This window comes from Megalobrama amblycephala, linkage group LG1, assembly GCF_018812025.1.
Source record: "Megalobrama amblycephala isolate DHTTF-2021 linkage group LG1, ASM1881202v1, whole genome shotgun sequence".
Taxonomy (NCBI): Eukaryota; Metazoa; Chordata; class Actinopteri; order Cypriniformes; family Xenocyprididae; genus Megalobrama; species Megalobrama amblycephala.
In genome coordinates this window covers 18039994-18064344 of record NC_063044.1, presented here as the reverse complement: position 1 = coordinate 18064344, position 24351 = coordinate 18039994, and the positions used below count along the sequence as shown (strand labels likewise).

General features: G+C 40.2%; 1 protein-coding gene across 1 annotated transcript; it reads left to right on the top strand.

Moving 5' to 3' along the window:
• The first annotated feature begins 6482 nt into the window (after positions 1-6482).
• LOC125264653 (tripartite motif-containing protein 16-like) lies at positions 6483-23441 on the top strand. Its single transcript, XM_048184206.1, has 6 exons — positions 6483-7248; positions 10958-11053; positions 11150-11383; positions 17260-17419; positions 17813-17860; positions 18100-23441. Exons 1-6 carry the CDS (start codon positions 6670-6672, stop codon positions 18615-18617), a joined length of 1635 nt encoding a protein of 544 aa, XP_048040163.1. The 5' UTR covers positions 6483-6669; the 3' UTR covers positions 18618-23441.
• The last annotated feature ends 910 nt before the right edge of the window (positions 23442-24351 follow it).

Below are 24351 nucleotides of genomic sequence, written 5' to 3'. Positions count from 1 at the left end.
TAAATTTCTGGAAGAACTAAATTTTACATCAACAACTTTATCAAATGTTGAGTCAAGAAAGCCATAATTTTCTGTGGAGAACATGGTTAAACCAATGTAAAATTAGGGCATTTTTGTGTTTTGCAGAAAATTGGAATGTGTGTGAAAACAGGTGAAATGTGTTAAATGTTTTGAGAAATGGGTCTTTGTTTTGAGAAGTGAATGAATGGTTTTGGGAAATTATCCCAAATTAATCAGTGTGTTAGCAATTGAGAAAAACTGTGTTACGGACCCATAAAACAGGACACAGTAATCAACATATATTTTACTAAAACACCCTAATAAAAAAGCCATGCAGAGAATCATTGAATCAGAGCTTTCATTGTCTAATGACACACTATAAACATAGGCTATACATAACATAAATTTAGGCTACTATAAACAGCTAACAGTAGTCAATGTGCTACTTGTATAGCAGTATAGATTTGCTGTCTTCTGAAAATAACAACATGCAGCCATTATCGTCTAAATAGCTGGCAACAAAAGTGAGTACACCCTAAGTGATAACAGCTCTGCGTCTTTTAACCATGCAAAGCCACATGTCCTATACATCATGTTCATGTTTTTGTCTGCTTGACAGGACCATACAAATGTGTGGATCTTGTTTTAGAGCAGGTAAAATTTGGTACTTTGAGTACAATCCTTATATACTGACCACTAGATGTTCAACATGGCATCTCATGGCAAAGAACTCTCTGAGGATTTGAGAATAAGAATTGTTGCTCTCCACAAAGATGGCCTAGGCTATAAGAAGACCAGTAACACCCTGAAACTAAGTTACAGCACAGTGGCTCGGAACAGGCCTGGCAAGGTCGATCAAAGTAGTTGAGTCCTCTTGCTGTGTGTCAGGTGCTGGCTTCGAAAAAGCTAGATTCATAAAACAGATGCATAAGTGCTGCCAACATTGCTTTAGAGGTTGCAGAAGCAGAAGGTCAGCTTGTCAGTGCTCAGACCCTACGCCACACACTGCAACATGGATTCCAACATGTACTGTGACATTCTGAAGCAGAACATGATGCCATCCCTTTAGAAACTGGGCCGAATGGCAGTTTTCCAACATAATAACGACCCCAAGGTGATGGTGATGGAGTGGCCATGTACGTCTCCACACCTGAACCTTATTTGAGCACCTGCGGGGCATCCTCAAGCAGAAGGTGGAGAAGCGCCATGTGTCTAACATCCAGCAGCTCCGTGATGTCATTATGGTGGAGTGGAAGAGGATCCCAGCAACAAGCTTTGCTGCTCTGGTGAATTCTATGCCCAGGGGGATTAAGGCAGTGCTAGATAACAGTTTTGACATGTGTTGAAATGTTATGAACAGCAGTTATGCCAATTATTTTCCATTTGCTTTTCTGTTTCTACCTTGGGATGCCATCCCAAATACACCAGCTCCAGTTTGGATCCAGCCTCTTACGAAGATTTTAGATAACCCAACACCTGTGAAGAGAGGATGCCAACCCCTGCAAGGACTTCAGATGATGCCAACTCTGAATAAACTCTGAAAAATATTTTCTATATTGTAATCATTATGATCACAACTTATAATAATTGCTTTAACTCTTTCCCCACCATTGAGAATATTTTCTGGTTTTCTATGTTTTAATTGTCATATGGTAGGGGGCGCTATTACACATCTTCGGAAAGAGTACAGAATCTCTGGATCAAAATACAGGCAAAAAGAAAAGGAAAGAAAGAAGCAGAAGAGATAATTGTAATCTTAGTTGTAATCTTTGAGGTGGGGTGGGGGGTGCACAATATTCTCAGCTTTTTGTTCAAAATGTTTTTTTATATTTTTTTTATCTGCTTTTATTAAAGCAGAGGCTTTTTTTGTTTGTTTGTTTGTTTGTTTATTTTTCTTTTGATATATTGCATGTTTAGATATTCATTCAACAATATATTCTGGGGGCCATGAAAGTTTTGTGAAAATAACCAAAAACCCTAGCATTGGCTTGCAACTTTTAAAATAAAAATGCTGGCAGGGTTAATAAGCTCATCGTTTCTGCTTAAGGGGTTATTAATTAACATTTATCTTTTTAAATATTAAATTATTTGAATGACTTCTTCAACTTATGTTAAAGCATTTATTTTCCTTTCAAACACTAGAAAATATTTTTGAATATTGTCTGTACCTCTCACTGAGAGAAAAGTACAATTTATCAGTATGTTTTGAGAAACTTTCCTAATTATTGTTGGAGACTTTGCCAACTTCAGCCTTAAAGAAGCTGTGAATCATGTGTATCTGTGTATGTGCGCTATTCTGTGTGTAGGTCCTGTATTGGTATCAATGGACAGCTGGCATTTGGCTGGAGACCTGAAGACGTCATGTCATGACCCAACAGGATATCCAGTAATTAAATCCATGGTCCCCTCGTCAGCATCCTGACAAATGGAGATATGCTTCTGACTACCTGTCCATATGTGGAAGATTATTAATTTTGTCTATTTTTTTCTTAGCCAATAAGAATCGTTCAACCTGAAGTAATGACAAAGTAAGTGGACTCTGTTAGAGTATAATTGTTGTGGGACTTGTGCAACTTGAAGCTGGCTTCTGCTGATGAAACTGCAAACTATTCTTCAGTAAAATTGTATTCAATTTATTTTTTTTTAAACTATGACTGCGCGTCTTCATTCATCATATCTGATCTTTTGGGTCTTTAACCTTAAAATTCCCCTACACTGCCTAAATGAATACATGATGTTAGCTAACTGCTAATCGAACAGTACATTCTGACATATGGACACTTTGAGTATAGTTACAGCCCTGCCCCTTTTTCCTTTAATTTTTTGTTGTGAGATTGCAGGGACAGAGGCTCCTCCTTGATGGGTGGGACTCCAGTGCTGATCATGGGCTGCACCTGTGGCACTCCTATTTAACCCTTAAATGCATACCTCGGGTCTTTAGTGACCCGGGATGTCATTCACTACCCTCCTCCTCGTTCATTTTTTAAAGTTAGACATCAACCTTCTTGGTATTCCTCAATCAATTCATTATAAAGAATATAACAAGAAAAAAATCATAAAATTATTAAAGAATGCCTATTTTTGTATTCATTTTTTGTCAAAATTGTATAGGGTCGCTATCGACCCGAGGTGTGTATAAGTGTGCGTATATTTTTTTCTGCACAACAATAATTGAATCTTAGATGATGGAATAAGTGCAATTCACCTTTATTCCACAAGGTGGCAATGTCTGATACACAATGATGAAGTGACGATCCATTCAGACAAAAAAAAGAATAAGCAAAACATGAAATGGCTCAGCGATTTACTGCAGAGCAAGTACTGAACGCAATGAAATATGACTGTAACTGTCATTGGATGGATCTGGTGAAGCTGTTAGCGATCGAAATATTGATTTTGAAGATGTTGAAAATTATATATTTTTGAGAATATGTTTGAGATCGCAATTGGGCTCTGAATTTACTGGGAAATGAGCTCTGACAAGGATGATGGCATGAAACATCTGCTCAAACTGAACCCTTTCAAGCTCCAAAAGGTAACAAAATATGATTTATTTTATTCTTCTGTAATTGTTACTCTAATATCAGAGGAGTTTTATATTATCGCGACAGGTAGAGATCCATCCGTGTTAGATATAGATCCGGGTCGATAAAGACCCGAATATGTAAGAATGATTGGCGAAACAGTCATGCATTTAAGGGTTAAGAGGCTCATGGAATTGAGTTCACTCTCTCTCATTTTTGTTTGTGTCTTTGTTTGAATAGTGGGTTGATATTTTGATGTTCCCATTTGTTTCCACCACTCCACAAACCCCATTTCCAACAGTTAATTGATTTGTTGTTTCTTTTATTAGGGGCCAAGCCCCAAAGGGGCTGTAGCCCCTATTGTAATTGTACGTTTTCCCTTTTATTAGGGGCCAAGCCCCAAAGGGGCTGTAGCCCCTATTGTAATTGTACGTTTTCCCTTTTATTATTATTATTCTTCCTCCCGAATGGGAGTCTATGGCAGCCCTATCAACGGAACATGAGAAAATGATGAAATTTGGCACACTTGTAGTGATGGTCATGTCTAGAAATCTGACCAATTTTGGAGTCTCTAGGACCAACTCTATAGCGCCACCACCAGTTCAAAAATTCAACATTCTAAAGTTTATAACTTTTGAATCATTTGCTCTAGAAAAATACAATTTAGTACATCTGATTCGTCTCTTCATGCTGATTCTATTCAAATTCTTACATTAAGTCTCCGCCCATTACAGTAGCGGCCATTTTGAAAAGTACAGTATTCCGTTTTTTCGCTACTCCTCCTTCAAAATTTGTCCAATTTTGTCCAAACTTTGATCAGGTGATCTTTGGTCTGAGCCGCACAGAAATGACTGAACAGATTTTTTTTATTCATCTTTGTTCAAAAGTTATGATGTCACGAAGTTAACGAGGTTGACCCAAAATTGCTATAGAGGCTGTATCTCGGCCAAACGTTGAGCAATCAAAACTAAAATTGGTACACTTGATCAAGACCATGATCTGAGGTTCCATGCCAAATTTGGGAACAGCGCCACCTACAGGTCATGAGATCTGAAAAATGGCTATTTTGGCCAATAACTTTTGAACACTTTATTAGAAAATCAAGATCTTGGTGTCTATGGATTCCCTGTGCCATGCCGAATCCGAGGATATCGAATTCGTCAACATCGGATGAACCACGTGTCCGCCATTTTGAATTTTGTCATAAATTGCAATAACTTTTAAACAATTTGACATATCTTCACACAAATTGGTATGTATGACCTTTAGAAGGTCCTGAAGGTACCTGAGAAGTTTCAACACAGCGCCACCTACTGTTCCACAGATGTAATGATTATTGCAAAACCACTTATAACTTTTGAAAACACTTTCCAAAATGTGTATGCTTTATGTCATTTTATTCCCTGGCTTATGCCGATTCCGACGATGTGTCATTTGTCATTTTCCTTAAATGTACCTGTCCGCCATATTGAAATAAATGGAAAACAGTTTTTTCGCTACTCCTCCTACAATTTTTGTCCAATTTTGTCCAAAATCAGCTCAGGTGATCTTTGGACCGAGCCGCACAGAAATGACTGGATGGATTTTTGATATTCGCTACCATTCCCAAGATATTCATCTCTGAATGTGACCTTGCTTGTGTTTGTTGTCTTATGCTAGTTAGCTTAGCATGCTAATTGCTTAGCATGCTAACCAGTTGTCATTCTCTTTAATGTGGCTCTTCAGTTATCAAGTTAACCATGAGCTTCATTAGCATTAAGTTAGCTTAGCATGCTAATATGGTTAACATTCTAAGTAATGCTTTTTTTGTGAATTCTTTGTTAGACTAAAAGGTTTCTTCCACAGTCTGTTGAGTGTGCATCCTCAAGTAGCTCAATGTGTAAAGCCAGTTATCTGAAGAGCCCTGTATCCGAAGTTAGTGGGTTCGAATCCCAGGTGGAGCGGTTTTATAAAATAGTGTGTTTTGATTCCTTTACTGCCTCTTGGATTAGAAATAAATGCTTTTTGTTTCATGCTGTGTTCATTTTCATCTAAGCTTATGTACATTCTGAGTTCATTCTTGCCCGTAATTCTGAACCAGCTGTTTCATGTTTGTTCATTTTCTGCTGTTTTTCCTCTTCCTGCTCTGTATTGCACTACAGCATGATGAGCTGCAGAATGATCTAAAGTGCAGCTTTATAAGAATTCTTCATTTTGAGTTCATTTTCACATGAACTAATAAACTTCGGCAGGTGTGGAAACATTCACTTGCACAGTGGTGCAATGAGATGAGAAATGGACCTTGGACCCGGAGGTCGTGGATTCGAATCTCGTGTGGGGTTCCTTTATACAATTGTGTGTAATGAGTCATTTTGATACCTTTTTTATCCAAATAAGGATTGTGCTAATCTTTATTCCTCTTCAATGAGATACAAGTATTTTAGTTCATTCCGTGTTCGTTCTCTGAACTTCTATTGATTTTCATTTCATTTCCACCTGTCCTTCTGAACCAGATGTTTTGCATGTACATTCAATTTCTGCTGTTTTTGCTCTTCCTGCTCCGTATTGCGCTACTGCCCCTACTGGGGCTTGGCCCCGAATTGCTGCTTGCAGCTATATTTATTCTTTAATATTTTGACCCCTAGACATTATTTGATTAACCTGAAATAAATTATACAATCTATTTTGTCAAGTGTCCTCTTTATGTTGTGACTTTGAGCCGGGTCATAACAGTATAAACATGCATTTTCTTTAAAGCTGCTTTTAAAATATATGCATTGTGAGAAGTGTTATACAAATAAATGTACATTTTAAAAAAAAATGTAGTCTATAGGCAAATACACTACATGACTTCTGCCCAGTCATTTGCCTTAATTTCTAGTCTGGAGAAATTTCTCATTCATAAATACAATTTTGCTTGGTCATTCATGTGCTCAGAACTCGTAATTATGGTGTTTTGGACACCACTTGAAGGCCACATAAACACAGCAGGAAAGTGACTCTCCTTGACCAGGAAAGAGGAAGCTGCTTTACAGGCGCATCTGTTTTCCACACGCCACTCAAACACAGAAGCAGGAAACTATTTCAACTCCTCAGTACAGGGAAACAGAAACTAAGTACTGTTGAGCTGTTGAGTGTTTGTGTCTCTCTGTATTCATGCAGTAAAATGGCAGAAGCCAGAATTTCAGTCGATGAGAATGAGTTCACATGTCCAGTGTGTCTGGATCTCCTGAAGGATCCAGTGACCATTACCTGCGGACACAGTTACTGTAAGAGCTGTATTACAGGGTTCTGGGATCAGGAGGATGAGAAGAGAGTCTACAGCTGTCCTCAATGCAGACAGACCTTCAGTCCAAGACCTGCTTTAGGTAAGAACACTATTCTGGCTGAAATGGTGGAGAAACTGAAGAAGATTAATTTTACTGCTGACTGTTACGCTGGAGCTGGAGACGTGCAGTGTGACGTCTGTACTGGAAGAAAATACAAAGCCGTTAAGTCCTGTCTGGTGTGTCAGGAATCTTACTGTCAAACTCATTTTGACCGTCATGAGGAATATCACTCTCGTAAGCCACACAAAGTGATCGATGCCACCGGACGACTGCAGGACATGATCTGCCGTAAACATGATAAAGAGCTAGAAATGTACTGTATCACTGATCAACAATGCATCTGTGTGCGGTGTAAGGAGTATGAACATAAAAACCACAACACTGTATCAACTGCAGCACAGAGGACAGAGAAACAGGTATGAACTGAGAGGGATTGCTCACACAGAAATTAAAGTGCTGTCTTCATTTACTCACCGTCATGCCGTTCCAAACTGGTTTGACTGATTTTGTTCTGCAGGACTTAAAAGATGATATTTTGAAGAATGTCTTATCTATTTTAGTACATACATTGAAAGTCAATGGGGTACACAAGCATAAAAGCAAAAAAGTAATCTAAACAACTCTAGTAGTTAAAAAAGAAGTGTGCTTAATTGTAATTGTTCTTCAAATTAAAAGTATATTTTAAAAAACTGTACTAGGAAATAATACAATATTAATGAAATGAAAGGCCACTTAAGTGCATTTAAACAGACTACACTAGTGTTGTAGTCAAGACCTCCTTAACTGAGACCAAGACTTTGGGGTGTTGATACCAAGACAAGACTAGCATTCCTCAAATTCATCTGAAAGATCCATATTTACTGCCTGAAAAATGCCTTATTTTTTATAAATAATTACAATGAGAATAATAAGACACTAGAGCTGTTACCAATCAAATGAAATCACTAACAACAAAGTTCATCTTTACACTGCAGAGGTGGAACAGAAGTTGCATCTAAATTGGTACAATTACAAATGTTGAGATTAATGATTTAAAAATAGAATTTTGTTTATAGAACACTGGTAAAAACAAAAATCAATATCACATTTGCAATTGTGCTCATATTTGTGAAAAAAAGCCCTCTTTCTTGTGATATTGCTTAATTGCTAATTATATCATATGTTATAATGTAAATATCTAGATCTTATACAAGTAGTTTTTGCAATCATATCTTGAATTTTGTGAGCATTTGTATTAATTTTGGTGACATTTTTGACAATCCTTAGTTGATTTCTGACCCGGCACAACAGTAACAAAATTAATGAAATTAGAAATAAGTTACTGATTGCATTTGAAGCAGGAAGTTTTACATCCAATCAAATTAATGATGTTAACAAAGAAATCAGACAATGAAATGGCAATTTTGGCTGGTCTTGAGCAGTCTTGAAATAAAATCCCAAGTTCTTTTAGTCTGAGACCAAGACAAGACCAAGACCTTCAAAAAAGGTCTTAAGACTGGTCTCAAGTACTACAATGCTAGACTAAACTTTCATGACTATGTTTTACTATAAAGTACACTTTGTAATAATTTCAAATTAAAAGTGACTTTAAATTACATTTTAATCATATTTAATATTTCAGTTTAACACTTGTTGTGTGTTAAAGAAATACAATTATTTTGATGTTGACTAACATACTTAAGCACATGTAAAATGCTTAACTATAATTAATACTGAAGTATATTATTCAGTACATGTAAAGTTTATATAGTTTAGATGTACTTGTCATGAACCGCTCAGTGATTTTTGGTTGAGGATCCAAGTGCAGTAGTTTATTGAAAGGGTTTGTGGGTATACACAATTGAAGTTAAAAATGGGCAAAAGGTCATAAACCGGGTAAAAATGTCCAAACCATAACAGGAAACAGGAACCCAGGCAAAAAGGGAAATCCACAAGAGATCGGCAGACAGGGCCAAAACCAAAGAACAAGAAACCAAAGGAGTTCTCAGAAATGCATTATGACACTTACAAGACTGAGACTAGGCAGTGAGTTATGGGAAATGTAGTTTGTGAGGGAATGATAATAGCCTGATGTGGAGTGCCCTCTGGTGGCTATCAAGAGGACTCCAGCTGGTGATTGTGACATAGCAAAAGACCACCACAGCTGAGTTGAAGGGACTGAAGACCCCCCTTGGTGGAGCAGAGGACCACCAAGTTGTAGCTTGTAACCACTGCGGAGGAGCAGGCAGAGCAGAAGATAACCATGTTGGAGCCAAAGACCCTCCAGTGTAGATCTGAAGACACAGGCAGTTCAGGAATTACCTCTGTGGTAGTGTCTGGGCAAACAGGAAGTTCATGGGCAACCTCCGTGGTCACATCAAGGCAGACATGAAACTTGGGCATGACCTCCGTGGTCATGTTAGCACAGGCAGGAAACTCTGGGACAACCTCTGTGATCATATCAGGGCAGACAGGAAGTTCACAGGCTGGAACCAACACATGGCTGAACTCTGGGGCAGTGGGCTCTGGAGCAGACCCCTGGGCTGAAGCTTGACTGGAGCAGGCTCTGGAGAGGACACATGGGCTGAAGTGGGCTCTGGAGAGGACTCATGGGCTGGAGCATGCTCTGAAGTAGACTCATGAGCTGGAGCGGGCTCTGGAGCAGATTCATGGCCTGGAGCAGGTTCTGGAGTGGACTCATGGGCTGGAGTGAGCTCTGGAGCTGACTCATGGGCTGAAGCAGGCTCTGGATGGGACTCATGGGTGAAGCAGGCTCTGTAGAGGACTCATGAGCTGGAAAATAGACATTGCCACAATGGGAGGTGCAATCAACAGTGAGACCACCTTTGAGACACCTAGACTTCATACCACCACAGAGATGCCAGCACCGACATCAGCGGTGTGTCCTCCAAACAGGAATCCAGTCTCCAATGCCTAGGGACTACCTTGGCATGGTGTCCATGGAGGCTGGAGGCTCTGACCATTAGAACTGCACATGCTGGTGACCATTGTGGGCCAAGCTCCATAGCCAACAGAGCTCTATGCATGGTCCAAACCATAACAGGGCACAGGAACACAGGCAAACAGGGAAATCCACAAGAGATATGCAAACAGGCTAAATACGAAAACAGGGTCAAAACCTAAGAACAGGAAACCAAAGTAGCACTCAGAAATGCAGTATGACACTTACAAGATTTTATAATGAATGACAGAATGAACCAGGTTTATATAGGCAGAGGTAAAGAGCTAATGAGACACAGATGAAGACAATCATGGATGATGAGACCAGGCAGTGAGTTATGGAAAATGTAGTTTGTAAGGGAATGACAATAGTCTGATGTGGAGTGCCCTCTGTTGGCTATCAAGGGCACTCCAGCTGGTGATTGTGACAGTAGTAAAGTGCGACTTCATTATTACAGTATATTTTAGTTTACCATTCATGCTTAATACATTTGACAGTACACTTTATTTATTTCTACACATATTTCAAGACAATAGAATTATAAAATTACATATGAAGATTTATTTCAGTCCTACTTAAATGGGTCCCTCTTATAATACATTTTCATTTAATGGCAGTTAACATGCAGTTGTGTGTCTGAAAACATTACATTTAGTTCACACAAGTATATTATTTTAAACTATATTATTTGTCCATGATAAGTACACTTTTTAAAAGTATGCTACTTTTGAAAGAGCTAAATTTCAATTCACAAATCATTGATCAACTTGTGAATGCAGAACCCAAATCAAATATTGTGACATCAAAAACATCAAACTTCACTGGTGTTTGTGTCATGACATCATGATGTTTAGTCATGCAAGAATTTTGTTTGGCCTCAGTTTGTAAACAGCTGAGACATTCTTCAAAATATCTTCTGTTGTGTCTCACAATAGACAGAAAGTCATACAGGTTTGGAATGACATGAGGGAGAGTAAAAGATGACAGAATTAAAACTGTATGGTGAAATATTCATATAAAACTAGACACTGATCAAATACTGCTGACATTTCAGTTTCATATTCATTCATAATCTCATTTCAAGAAACTATGAATCTGTCTTTTGAACATACAGTATGAACATAATATGCTAGATCTTTAACCCTCATTTAATTTTCATTTCCTGTTATTGGTTTGTCCTCCAGAAACAGCTGAAGGAGACGCAGATGAAGATCCATCAGAGAATCCAGCAGAGACAGAAAGATCTTCAGCAGCTGAGAGAGGCTGTGAAGTCTCATAAGGTGAGTCTGGAGAAGAAGAGAAGTTTGAGACATCTCAGTTTGGACTCTGTCAGTCCCGCTAAAGCCACTGTGTGATTGTGATGTGTGTCCTAACAGCGCTCTGCACAGACAGCAGTGGAGGACAGTGAGAAGATCTTTACTGAGCTCATCCGCTCCATTGAGAGAAGCCGCTCTGAGGTCACACAGCTGATCAGAGATCAGGAAAAGGCTGCAGTGAGTCGAGCTGAAGGACGACTGGCGCGACTGGAGCAGGAGATCAATGATCTGAGGAGGAGAGACGCTGAGCTGGAGCAGCTTTCACACACACATGATCACATCCATTTCCTGCAGGTAACAGAGATCTAGAAGAACAGGATCATAGTGGACTTGAGCAAGAGAAACATTTAATGAGTTGTTGGGATGTTTTTTTTTCAAATTTGAATAAAATGAAAACTAAAAGACTTTCAAATCATATGAGCCAATTATTTAATTCACAATGGAACATAGATAACATAACTGTTTAAACTGAGAAATTTTAAAATTTTATGCAAAAAATGGGCTCATTTCAAAGTTGATCCCTGCTACAGGTCTCAAAATAGTTGGGACAGGGGTATGTTTACCATGGTGTAGCATCTCCTCTTCTTTTCAAAACAGTTTGAAGACGTCTGGGAATCGAGGTTATGAGTTTCTGGAGTTTTGGTGTTGAAATTTGGTCCCATTCTTTTTCTGATATAGGTTTTCAGCTGCTGAAGAGTTTGTGATTGTCTTTGTTGTTTTTTTTTTTGTTTAATGATGCACCAAATGTTCTCTATAGGTGAAAGATCGGGACTGCAGGCAGGCCAATTCAGCACACAGACTCTTCTATGATGAAGCCATGCTGATTTAATAGCTGCAGTATGTGGTTTTGCATTGTCCTGCTGAAATTCACAAGGCCTTCCCTGAAATAGATGTCATCTGGAAACCTTTATTTACCTTTCAGCATTCATAGTGCCTTCCAAAACATGCAAGCTGCCCATACTGTATGCACTTATGCACTCCCATACCATTAGAGATGCTGGCTTTTGAATTGAACACTGATAACACAGTGGAAGGTCTCCCTCCTCTTTAGCCCGGAGGACACAGCATCCATAATTTCCAACAAGAATGTCAAATTTGGTCTCGTGTGACCATAGTACACTTTTCCACTTTAAAACTGTCCATTTTAAATGAGTCTTGGCCCACAGGACATGACAGCACTTCTGGACCATGTTCACACATGGCTTCTTTTTTGCACGAAAAAGCTTTAGTTGGCATCTGCAGATGGCACGGCGGATTGTGTTTACCGACAGTGGTTTCTGAAGTATTCCTGGGCCCATTTAGTAACGTCATTGACAAAATCATGCTGATGAGTGATGCAGTGTCATCTGAGGGCCCAAAGACCACGGGCATCCAATAAAGGTCTTTGGCCTTGTCCCTTATGCACAGAGATTTCTCCAGTTTCTCTGAATCTTCTGATGATGTTATGGACTGTAGATGATGTGATTTGCAAAGCCTTTGCAATTTGACATTGAGGAACATTGTTTTTAAAGTATCCCACAATCTTTTTACGCACTCTTTCACAGATTGGAGAGCATCTGCACATCTTTACTTCTGAGAGACTCTGCCTCTCTAAGACATCCATTTTATAGCTAATCATGTTACAGACGTGATATCAGTTAACTTAATTAGTTTCTAGATGTTCTCCCAGCTGAATCTTTTCAAAATGTATTGCTTTTTCACCCATTTGTTGCCCTGTGCCAACTTTTTTGAGACCTGTAGCAGGCATCAAATTTGAAACTACCTCATTTAGTGGATAAAAGTGTAAAATTTCTCAGTTTAAACATTTGTTATGTTATCTATGTTCTATTGTGAATTAAATATTGGCTAACGTGATTTGAAAGTCTTTTAGTTTTCATTTTATTCAAATTTAAAAAACTAATGACGTAGCCGAGGGATGACATAGCCGAGGAATGACGTGGATGTTTTATGGAACTCACATTTTTCTGCTTTGGCGTAGAGTTGGTACTGGATTAACCTCTGGAGAACCTGTCTGACCTGGGTGATATGTTCCTCCATGTTATTTGAGTAGATCAAGATATCATCAATGTATACGATCACAAATTTGTTCAGCATGTCTCTGAATACGTCATTAATAAAGGCTTGAAATACAAACAGACTATTGACCAGCCCGAAGGACATAACAAGATATTCATAGTGCCCAGTAGCCGTTGAGAACGCAGTTTTCCACACGTCACCCTCTCTGATGCAGATTAAGTTGTATGCACTGCGGAGATCGAGCTTGGTAAAGTACTTGGCTGTGTGAAGTTGTTCCAGTGCATCAGGGACCAGTGGCAGTGGGTAACGGAACTTGACTGTGATTTCATTTAGTCCCCGATAGTCAATGCAAGGGCAGAGAACCCCGTCCTTCTTACCCACAAAGAAGAAGCCAGCAGATGCCGGTGAGGTAGATGGTCATATAAAGCCTTTGGCTAGTTCCTCCTCGATGTACTTCTTCATGGATTCAGACTCAGGTTGAGATAACGGGAAGATGCGACCCTTGGGTGGTAATGTTCCTGGAATTAGATCAATAGCACAGTCGTGAGGACGATGAGGAGGCTACAGCCAGATCTTGGTATTCGCTGGGGAGTTGTAAGCTAGGGGGAGTTGCAGACTCAGAGGTGACTTCAGTGGGTTCGGTGGCCTGGATGGTTCTAATGCATAAAGGAGGTGAGTGAGGTAGACACTTGGATAAGCAATGTTTGTTCCAGTGGAGGATTTGTCCCGCTCTCCAACAGATGTGTGGGTTGTGAGTGCGAAGCCACAGTAATCCCAGAATGATTGAGGAGGTGGATGTGGGCAGAACATGGAACTGGATGCGTTCTATGTGAAAGATGCCGATCTGCATGGTTAAAGGTTGAGTGATGGTATTAATGCTTCCTGAGCCCAGTGGCCGCCCATCTATAGCTTCCACTGTGAGAGAAGAGAGACATTCGATTAATGGGATTTTCTGCTGATCAGCATAGCTCTGAAATATGAAGTTTCCCGCAGCCCCAGAGTCCAGTAACGCAGAGGTCTCCAGATGAACGTCATTAAATTATGTTATATTAACGTAGTTCAGGAGGAACAAGTCAAATAAGCTACCCAATCATTACGTCATCTTAATGATTACGTCATCTCAACCAGCTGTCAACAATCTGTAATCAACGTATCTACCCATTTGGCATGAGTTCAGGCCTGTATATAATCACAGTCAAAACTCACCCAAGGATCCTCGACAGTTTCCAGAATCCCTCCACCACCCCATCTCCTCACACTCTCTGGGTTACTTCTAAAAGGGGGGGGTACTCTGTGTTCGGGCCGATTACCGAGCTCCGAGCCCTCTCCCCGGACAGCACGCCAAATACGTTTACCAATTTATTTACCTGACTTATTTGTAAGTGTGAGCTCGTGAAACACCAGTTTGATGGGCACAGAAACACACATATCTGAGCAGTAGTGGGATTTTGAATCACTCACCAGACAGGGGTATTCAGGGCGAGGACGCACCGGGCAGTTGTTTCTCATATGACCAGGGTTGCCACAGTACAGACACAGACGATGAGCTATGCAGCGACCTCTCTGTAAGAAATACTCATACGAAGGAAAAGCAGATCCATCGTCTCCCCACACCACTGTAATCCAGTCAAGCACTCTCCCCGTAAACAATTAACAAATTAGAGCGATCTTACCGGCGTCAGTACGGAACAAGGCAGGTTGTTGATTGATGAAGAGGGAACACTGGAGGATGAATCCCTTACATCTTGCTGGATCGCCGTCGAACTTTTCAGGCAGAGAGAGACGGGGATTAGTCGTCGGCGGCGTCCCTGCCGCGGCAGGCGGCGGAGACGCTGCAGGAGCGGTGAGCCTCAAGCCCTGGAGTGCTTTCACCAGTTCCTCCGTGAGATTAGTGAGGCGGTTGAGCTGGTGCTGGTGAGTGGCCAGTTGACTGGCCTGGGCAGACATGGTGGCACACAGGTGAGAGAAAGCAGCTGGGTTTGGCGAAGTCTTCTGTAACGAATCATCACTTAGGCTGGGATCCATTTGCATGCTTTTATTATAAACAGAGTGGTCGTACAGGCTGGGTCAGACAGGGGCAAACAGGAGTGACAGATGCAGACAGAATCGTGGTCAAATAACAGGCAGAAGGTCAGGACAGGCAGATATCACTCACAGAACAGTAACCAGGCAGGGATTAAAGGGCTGGCAGCAAGGATCAAGAAACAGGGTCAAACGTAGTCAGCAACAGGCAATCACACAGGATAACAACGCTCAGAAATGTCCACCTAGGCAAAACAAGACTTCGCGATGTACAGAGGTGTATGTGTGACAGGGGCGAACTAAGGTTCTTCTTTGTCGTTTGTGGCAAATAAAGCCAATAACAATAAAAAGTAGCCGACTATGCCACCTGGATTTATTACTGAGGCCCAGGACTCAATTTAACCCAAATTACAATCACTCGCTTTTCCACAGAGGGCTGGACAATCACACATTCAAGAAGTATATTGAATTACAAAGATTTTATTCTCATAAAAATAAAACTCTATAAAATATTATGAATGAGGAAGATGCAGCAAGATATTCAGTCTATGGAAGAATGTTTGGCTGAATGTTTGAAAAATTGGCTGGCACACTGGCTGGTACACTGGCACTTAGTTATCTCAGTCTTTACTAAGATAACGATTTTCACTACCCAGTCCAGATGAATTCCAGCGTTGTAAATGGAATACTCTGCGTCGCCGTAGTGTTCACTGCACCTCGAATCACTCACGCTCTCTGAACAGTCGTGAATGGAGTTAAGGTGCGTCCTCATAATTCCTGTAGTTACAAGATTCTAGCTTGTAAAAAGCATTCACGTCCTCGTAGAGCTCGTAATTACAGCTTGTAAGCTAGGAGTTTTCTGAAAGCTCCCAGATGTACCATGTGGCCGCTGGACCACCTGACCGCTGTAGATTGATTTATTAGGCGTTGATAGTGGTGCCATGGAAATGCATAATTCCCAGTCCAAGGACCAAAAGGACGTGAACAGCTCCGAATATAACGTCACGTGTTGTCATTTCAAGATTCCAGTAAATACGAGGTGACGTGAATGCAGCTTTACTCTGCGTCACCGTTGTGTTCACTGCACCTCGAATCACTCGCGCTCTCTGCACAGTCGTGGATGGATTTACTCTGCGTCACCGTCATGTTCACTGCACCTCGAAGCACTCGTGCTCTCTGCACAGTCGTGAATGGAGTTACTCTGTGTCACCGTCGTGTTCACTGCACCTCGAAGCACTCGCGCTCTCTGCACAGTCGTGAATGGAGTTACTCTGCGTCACCGTCGTGTTCACTGCACCTCGAATCACTCGCGCTCTCTGCACAGTCGTGGATGGATTTACTCTGTGTCACCATCGTGTTCACTTTACCTCGAAGCACTCGCATGCTTCTCCAACGCCAGTGCCTGCGCACCACCGCTCTACCACCAGACGGCAACTTCCGATGTACCAGCACGTGACTGAATGTCTTCCAATAGGGGCACACACTCGCAGTCTCCACAGTGTGCTCTTAAAGGGCAACAGTCTCCACCCTTTTCTTAATCAGCCTATCACACTGGCATATGGAATAGCCTATCAAGAGTTTGTCAAAAAGAGCAAAATATGGCAATACACAGACACTGATAAATAAACAATAAAAGTATATACATCATAATGCATTCATATAAAATCATTTCAATAATACTATAATCCCCTAACACCTGGCAGTCTTTTATAGTCCGGTTTATGGGTTACAGCTGGAGGTGCAATCAGTCCAAGGTACGGGCTTATGGGAAATGTAGTGCAAGTGTGATGTGATGTGTGTGTGTCAGTATTCGGGTGATGGCTCCCTCCGATGGCCAGAGGAGGGAACCAAGGAGTTCGTCTCTATGACACATTCATTCAGCTCTTAAGTATATTCTTTAAATTATATTATTTCTGTAATAATTTTAAAGTATGCTAAAGTGTACTTCTTTTTCACAGGGAGTTTAAGTGTCATATATTAGAGTTTGTAGCATTAAATAATGAATAAGAGAAGAATGTATCTGATTGTGCGAAAGTGCTGGATTGAGGCGAGTTACTGAAGATCAACAAGAGCCACACAGATCTGATATAGAGCAGGTTATTGGCTGAAGTTTTAATTTGTGTTTTCTGTAGAGTTTCCAATCTCTCTCAGCACCTCCTGAATCTACAGACAAACCTGACGATCCCTTCAGTTCTCTCTTCTCTTTTGATGGCATAAGAGAATCTGTCTGTCAGCTGAGAGACAAACTGGAGGATTTGTGCAAAGAGGAGATCAAGAATATCTCTGACAGAGGTAAAGTCCTGGGCCTCGCTTATACAGACGTGTGATGAAAGATCCTAAATGTGAACATATAGCAGTTTCTGAAATGTTCCTGCGATTTATATAACATCCAATTGCACAAAAATTTCTTAAAACTTTAAGATTTATAAAGAATAAAACTTTATAAATCAGTTCATCTTACATTCAAGTGTAAAGTGAACAAGTACATCAAATTCCCCTTCAGAATGACCACAAATATCCCTTGATGGTTCAGAAGTACGGCACTCATCATCATGAGCAAGTGTTATATATTCACCTGCTTTCAGAAATGATCCTGCATCATCTAATATCATATAAGAATCATATTAGAAATGTCATAGAAATTAATATTTTGTCTTGTCAATTCATGTCTGTTTATTTCCACAGTCACATTCACCAACATGAATCCCAAGACCAGGAACGACTTCCTACAGTGTAAGTCACTAAGAAAACAAGCAGAAAAACTCACTGAATGTGTTCATGATCTTCCTGTAGAAGGTGAAAGAAATCATGATAGAAGAGTTTAATATCTGATCACGTAAATGATGATTCAGGATATCTGGTCAGCTGTACTGAGACACTGATGATACACTGAACATTGAGTCATGAAGAGTTCAGATACATTAAAAGATCAGATTCATAATTCCTGATTCTGATGTGTTTCTCTCCATCAGATTCCCATCAGCTCTCTCTGGATCTGAACACAGTGAATGAAAACCTCTGTCTGTTTGAGAGAAACAGAGTGATTACTGTCACTGACACAGTCCAGTCGTATCCTGATCATACAGACAGATTTGATATGTATCGTCAGGTGTTGTGTAAAGAGAGTGTGAATGGACGCTGTTACTGGGAGATTGAGTGGAGTGGAGATTATGTGAGTATATCAGTGTCATATAAGAGCATCAGCAGGAAGGGATGGGGTAAAGAGTGTGCGTTTGGACTTAATGATCAGTCCTGGAGTTTATTCTGCTCTTCCTCCAGATTCTCATTCATACACAATAAGATAGAGACTGCTCTCCCTGCAGCGCCCATCAGTGGTAGAATAGGAGTGTATGTGGATCACAGTGCAGGAACTCTGTCCTTCTACAGCGTCTCTGACACAATGAGCCTCATCCACACAGTCCAGACCACATTCACTCAGCCGCTCTATCCTGGGTTTTATGTTTGGTCTGGATCAGTGAAACTGTGTTGATGTTTCAGAACAGATTGTAACAGTGAGTTGATACAGAGTCTCTTATTTCCTCTTCATTACATTAATACAGCTGAACTTCTTTAAAGTGAAACAACAGAATAAATTTTTGGATTAAATCCTCATAGAGACAGTAGTGTGTGTGTGTGTGTATGTGTGTGTGTGTGTGTGTGTGTGTGTGTGTGCGGGTTTTTGTGACATATCAGGACACAAATTTGTATAATGACATGGGTATGACATAGGTATTACAAGGAGAAGGTGACTTATGAGGACATTACCCTTCTCTTAGACTAAATAAATTGCCTTGCCTTGAGGTTCACAACTTTAACTAACTAGCAGCAATTTAGTATATCATACAATACTTGCATTAGGCCTCAGCTTTTCAAGAGCGTCTGGATATACTGTTGCAGTAGAAAGTCCTGTGAGTTCAGTCCGATGACAAACTTGCATGGTTAGTTTGACTCTTAGTGGGGAAAGAGTAATTTTCTCTCCCAGCTTGAGGGCTGGGTGGTCTCACGTGCCAGCAATCAGTAGTATAGCAGGGACAAACAGAAGAACCAGAAGACAGCGTGAGTTTTCTGCTGGTATTTAACTTCTACAGAAAGTTTATACCCCTGAGTCTTGGCTTGAACTATGAGAAATGTCCAATTCTCTAGCGGGAGATTTTCTTTGTTTGAGAGCAACCTCATTTGTCTGAGGGGTGTGGCTATGAAGTTTGTGTCCATTTATATTCTGATAAATATAAACATACAATACATTCTATGAAAAGTGTGAGTTAAATGAGCATTAATTTGATAGGAGACATGAGGTATGCAGGGTTACCTTAACTAATAGTATACTCATAAGATTTTCATAAAGCAAAATACAATGCAAGAGACACTTCACAAGACAGTTATTATTATACACACAATGTCCTTGGATGCATGTTCATTTATAGAACAGTTTGTCTATAAATTAATGCAAGTCTGTTCCAAGGGCTATGGCCTCTGCTTTTTGGCTGCATAGTTCAGGGGTCAATAAATTAAGCCTCATCAGATGGTGTCCATGGTAACTGAGACCCTTCTTGTCCTAGTTGGGGTAGGATGTGGTTCCATAAACCACAGAATGAGTTTCAAGGATTATTTGTTAAATATAACAAGTAATTGTGTCTGATTGGTCCAAATGCTTCAGCCGATACAATACTTCTAATCTGAACTTATACATTTTAAAATTTCTTAAATTATTGAATTAAATTAAAATTAAATTAAAATTATAACCATAATTGATAACCATAATTACACATGGTTAAAATGTTTACTTGTAGTGGTAATTATGGAAATCTACAAATACTATAGGTCTAGCTGAACCATGTTCACTGTAGTAATGGTTCATTTTCATATGGGACTGCCAGTGATAGGCTGTTACACCCATAAAATGCAACCTTTGTACTCTGACAGTGTATCAACATTAGTTACAGAATAGAACATCAACAATCAATGCTCAATTTAAATAAATGTAATTGCACAAATTATGTAGGCTACTATTTAATTTCTTGGTTTCTTGTGAAATAACTCAAACATATTATGTTTTTCTGTCTTCTGTTAATCATTGTTCTGGGCTGCGTTTCCCAAAAGCATCAATGGTTTCTTACGATACTACCGACAGCCCTGTTTGAATGTAGTGTCGGCAGTGAGTGAACGCTCTCTGTGATTGATTGGTTCTGACTTGCAGCATTTGCACGTGTTCAGATAAGCAGGAAAATAGTTCTACTGCACAATTATTCGCTAACATAGATTATTTGTCCAATTCAATGCATATACTTGTAAAAAAGTATGAACCACCCTCATTGAGCAAAGGTTCTTCTGTGCCAGTAGGAAAAAAATGTTTCGCCAGTCTGTGCAGAGGGTGAGACATGAGATGTCCTTGGTGGTTTATAAAGGCAACCACCATCCTGATGTCTGAGGACATGATGACCCCTGAGTTCCGGCTGGCCAGAATCACCGCCATCATTTCTAGATGGTTGATGTGCCAATCCAACATGGGGGCCACCCATGAGCTGAAGGCTATTCTGCTGTCACACAGGGTGCCCCAGTCCATCTTGTCGTAGTTTATGAGTATAAATGTAAGACGTTTCTTAGCCTATTTACAGGATAAAGAAATGACAGTAAGAGGTGATTGTGTCCAGAGTGAATGTGTGTGTTCCTGCAAAACATTTATCTTGCCTGTTGGTTAACACTGAGTTTGTTTTTCTTTATTATCTTTATTACTATATTACAGCCCTGTTTGAATGTAGTGACGGCAGTGAGTGAACGCTCTCTGTGATTGATTGGTTCTGACTTGCAGCATTTGCACGTGTTCAGATAAGCAGGAAAATAGTTCAAGGCTGTGATCTGCTGAATTTCAAACAATGCTGTAACTTCTTACTTTCCTGTATTCTGCTTCAGCTCTCTCTTTCCCTTGGTAAACTGTATGCATGTACTGTATGTGTGTGAATGTTAGAGTAGTTTAAGTGTTTAGTCTAGTTAATAAAGTCTTGTTCATGTCACACATAAAGTTGTCCTTGTTTCATGCTCTCATACTGGAGTCCCTAATTATGCAGATTTTGACTACATGCTCTGAGTAGTACTGTACAATAAGAATGTTATTTCCCATAACCCAGAAATGAGCATTTCTTAGAATTAATAAACAGTTAACCAAGTGTTCAGTGGAAATAGGTTAATTGATTGTAATATTAATTTTACTATATTAGGTTGATTCTATTAACTGATCCTAATATTTATAATTAATTTTAAATAATATTTAAAATTAATGTTGAGCTAATTTGCTACAACAGGCAAATTTCCCTGTTAAGCCTAATACTGAGACAAGAGACTATATCAGAATGACAAGGTAAAATCATTAGTCCTTGTAGCCACTAATGAGATGATGCTTCACAACAAAGAGAGACTTAAAGAGATGCATTTTAATATTAAGACATAAGGTTTATTGTTACTCACGTAACCCTGGTTCACTTTCAATTCGGTTCACTCGCATTGCATCAATTTGCTGATGCTTATGGGGGAAACTCCATTTTCTCAGAATCTTGAAGCCTGATTGGTTCTCGTCTGTGCCGCTGCACAGACAAATGGCATTTCAGCATGCCATAAAGGGTGGAGTTGACTGCATATATAAGTCATGCAGAAATGCCATATCGTCAGCATCTTTCAGCTGAGGAGTGGCTAGCTCCTAGTAGTACAGCAAGCTATGCAATGCTTGTTTCCGTTATCTCAGGAAACCAAGGTTACGTGAGTAACCATAAACATTCCCTTTCGATACGGTTCACTCGCATTGTGTCAGTTTGCTGACACTTATGGGGAACTTAATCCAATAGTGCTGGGATACAATCACAGAATGGAAGCCGTTCTGAAAAACTTAATGACCAGGTCATGTTTCCCAATCAATTGGCCGGCCATCTGGGCATGATTAGCAGTGATGGCTGCCACATACACCTTGAGCATGAAAGGGGTGTGCCCACCATCCAGCATTTCCTGCAGAAACTTGAGAACTGGCACAATCTCACATTCAGTAGAGTTTTGTTTCTGAGCTAAGTACCAGCTTGACAATAATAGACCATTTCTGGGAGTAAAGGCATCTTGTAGAAGGGGCTCTCACCTCTGAGATCATTCTCATGACCCCCTGGGGAAGGCCTGGTGGCTCCCTTCAAGGGGCCAAACATGCAGTTTCCACAACTCTGGTTGTGGGCCCCAAATTGTGCAAACAGTGCATCTATTTCCTACAAGAAAAGTATATCTGGCAGTGGGAGTTCCGTTGTGAAGAGATCCACATCCGACTGACCGAATGCGCGCCATATCACGTTGACCGCCTGGGGGTGGAGTCTCCATTCACCTGGTGGCTGTCCGCCACACGACAGCATGTCTGCTCCTACGTTTGAGGAGCCCGGCATATGAACCACCCTCATTGAGCGGAGGTTCTTCTGTGCCAGTAGGAAAAAAATTTTCGCCAGTCTGTGCAGAGGGTGAGACATGAGATGTCCTTGGTGGTTTATAAAGGCAACCACCATCCTGATGTCTGAGGACATGATGACCCCTGAGTTCCGGCTGGCCAGAATCACCGCCATCATTTCTAGATGGTTGATGTGCCAATCCAACATGGGGGCCACCCATGAGCTGAAGGCTATTCTGCTGTCACACAGGGTGCCCCAGTCCATCTTGTCGTAGTTTATGAGTATAAATGTAAGACGTTTCTTAGCCTATTTACAGGATAAAGAAATGACAGTAAGAGGTGATTGTGTCCAGAGTGAATGTGTGTGTTCCTGCAAAACATTTATCTTGCCTGTTGGTTAACACTGAGTTTGTTTTTCTTTATTATCTTTATTACTATCTTCATTGTTAATGTAGAGTAGAGATTTAAACTACATTCACTAGTGCTTTACAAAGTTATTAGACATCTGAAACCAAATGTATGGTTTGTGCCACAGGTCAGGGCAGCCTAAACTATCAGTATTGGTGCTTAGTCATTTTGTATTTTTGTACATCGTTTCTGTAATGGTTAATCCACCAATATGTGTAAACTCTTTAGTTACAGCAGTATTTCTTAAGTCACAAAATAATTACTTATTAACTTAAGTTATTTATGAATTTTTGAGTTTATTGTTTTACAAGAAAGGCAGAAAAAAAGTAACACTTTATAGTTGATGTTTTTTTTTTTCAGATGCCCAATTGCAGTCAATAAGAACAGACTGTTAAGTTTTTTGGGGGGGATATTATGTGTGAATATTATTTAGAAACTATTTAGTTGTTTCAGTTTGTTATTTTCCTAATAAATGGCAATACCATTTTTAGTTTTAAACAAGTTTTTGAAGTTTTTCTACATTCCTGTCACAAACCCGCCAGGCTCCACCATCAGCCAATCACAGCACACTCCCTCACCAGAATACTTATCACGCACACCTGTTCCTCATCAGCACCTGATTACACCAGACACATAAGCATGCCACTCACCTCAGTCAGTTGTCCGGTCTCGTTCATGCATAAAGGACTTCTCCATGGTTATCTCCAAGATTACCAAGCTACATACCTGTTCCACTCCAGGAACAGCCTACATACCTACATACCTGTTCCACTCCCTTCAGTTTCCTTTCACTTTAAGCCATTCTACATTTTAAGTTTAGTGTTGAATGTGTGCATTATTGTCAACATGGCAACATACTATCTAAAAGTAAGTGAGTCATTAGTTTATAGAGTTTACAGTAGAAAAAACAACAACAACACCATCCTGAAATGTAGGTGATGCTCAAACCACTCTTGTACCGGTGTTGAATGGTGAAAGTGGACATTGTCCCATAACTACATTTTCATTCAGTTTGCTCCTGATCACACTTATGTGCCACACCATCAGTGGATTGGAGCATTTGTTGTCCAGGGACATTGACTGTGGCACAATGCTTATATTGGGCTAAACTATATGTCCAGCTTCTCTCAAGGAAAAAAACATAATTTATGACATGGTCAAGGTTGGCTCTGATTTCATTTGAAACTCGACTGTACCCTATTCTTTAACCTCTCCTCCCTCCTCTTACACCTTGCTCTTCTCTTTCCATCTGTCCATGTCTTCTTATATTTGCTTCTCTTGCTCTTTCCACTAATACCATTGCCTTCCATTCTACCATATCTTCTCCCTCTACTCCGGCCTCTTCTCGTCTTCCAACATCCTCAACTCTTTTTGCTCCATCTCCTCTTCCTATACCTCCTCCTTTCCC

Excerpts from the sequence above, each read along its gene's own strand:
- LOC125264653 (XM_048184206.1), top strand. The coding sequence starts at position 6,670 with ATGGCAGAAGCCAGAATTTCAGTCGATGAGAATGAGTTCACATGTCCA. Across the intron at positions 7,249-10,957 it reads CACAGAGGACAGAGAAACAG|AAACAGCTGAAGGAGACGCA; the intron begins GTATGAACTGAG and ends TTTGTCCTCCAG. Across the intron at positions 11,384-17,259 it reads ATCACATCCATTTCCTGCAG|AGTTTCCAATCTCTCTCAGC; the intron begins GTAACAGAGATC and ends TGTTTTCTGTAG.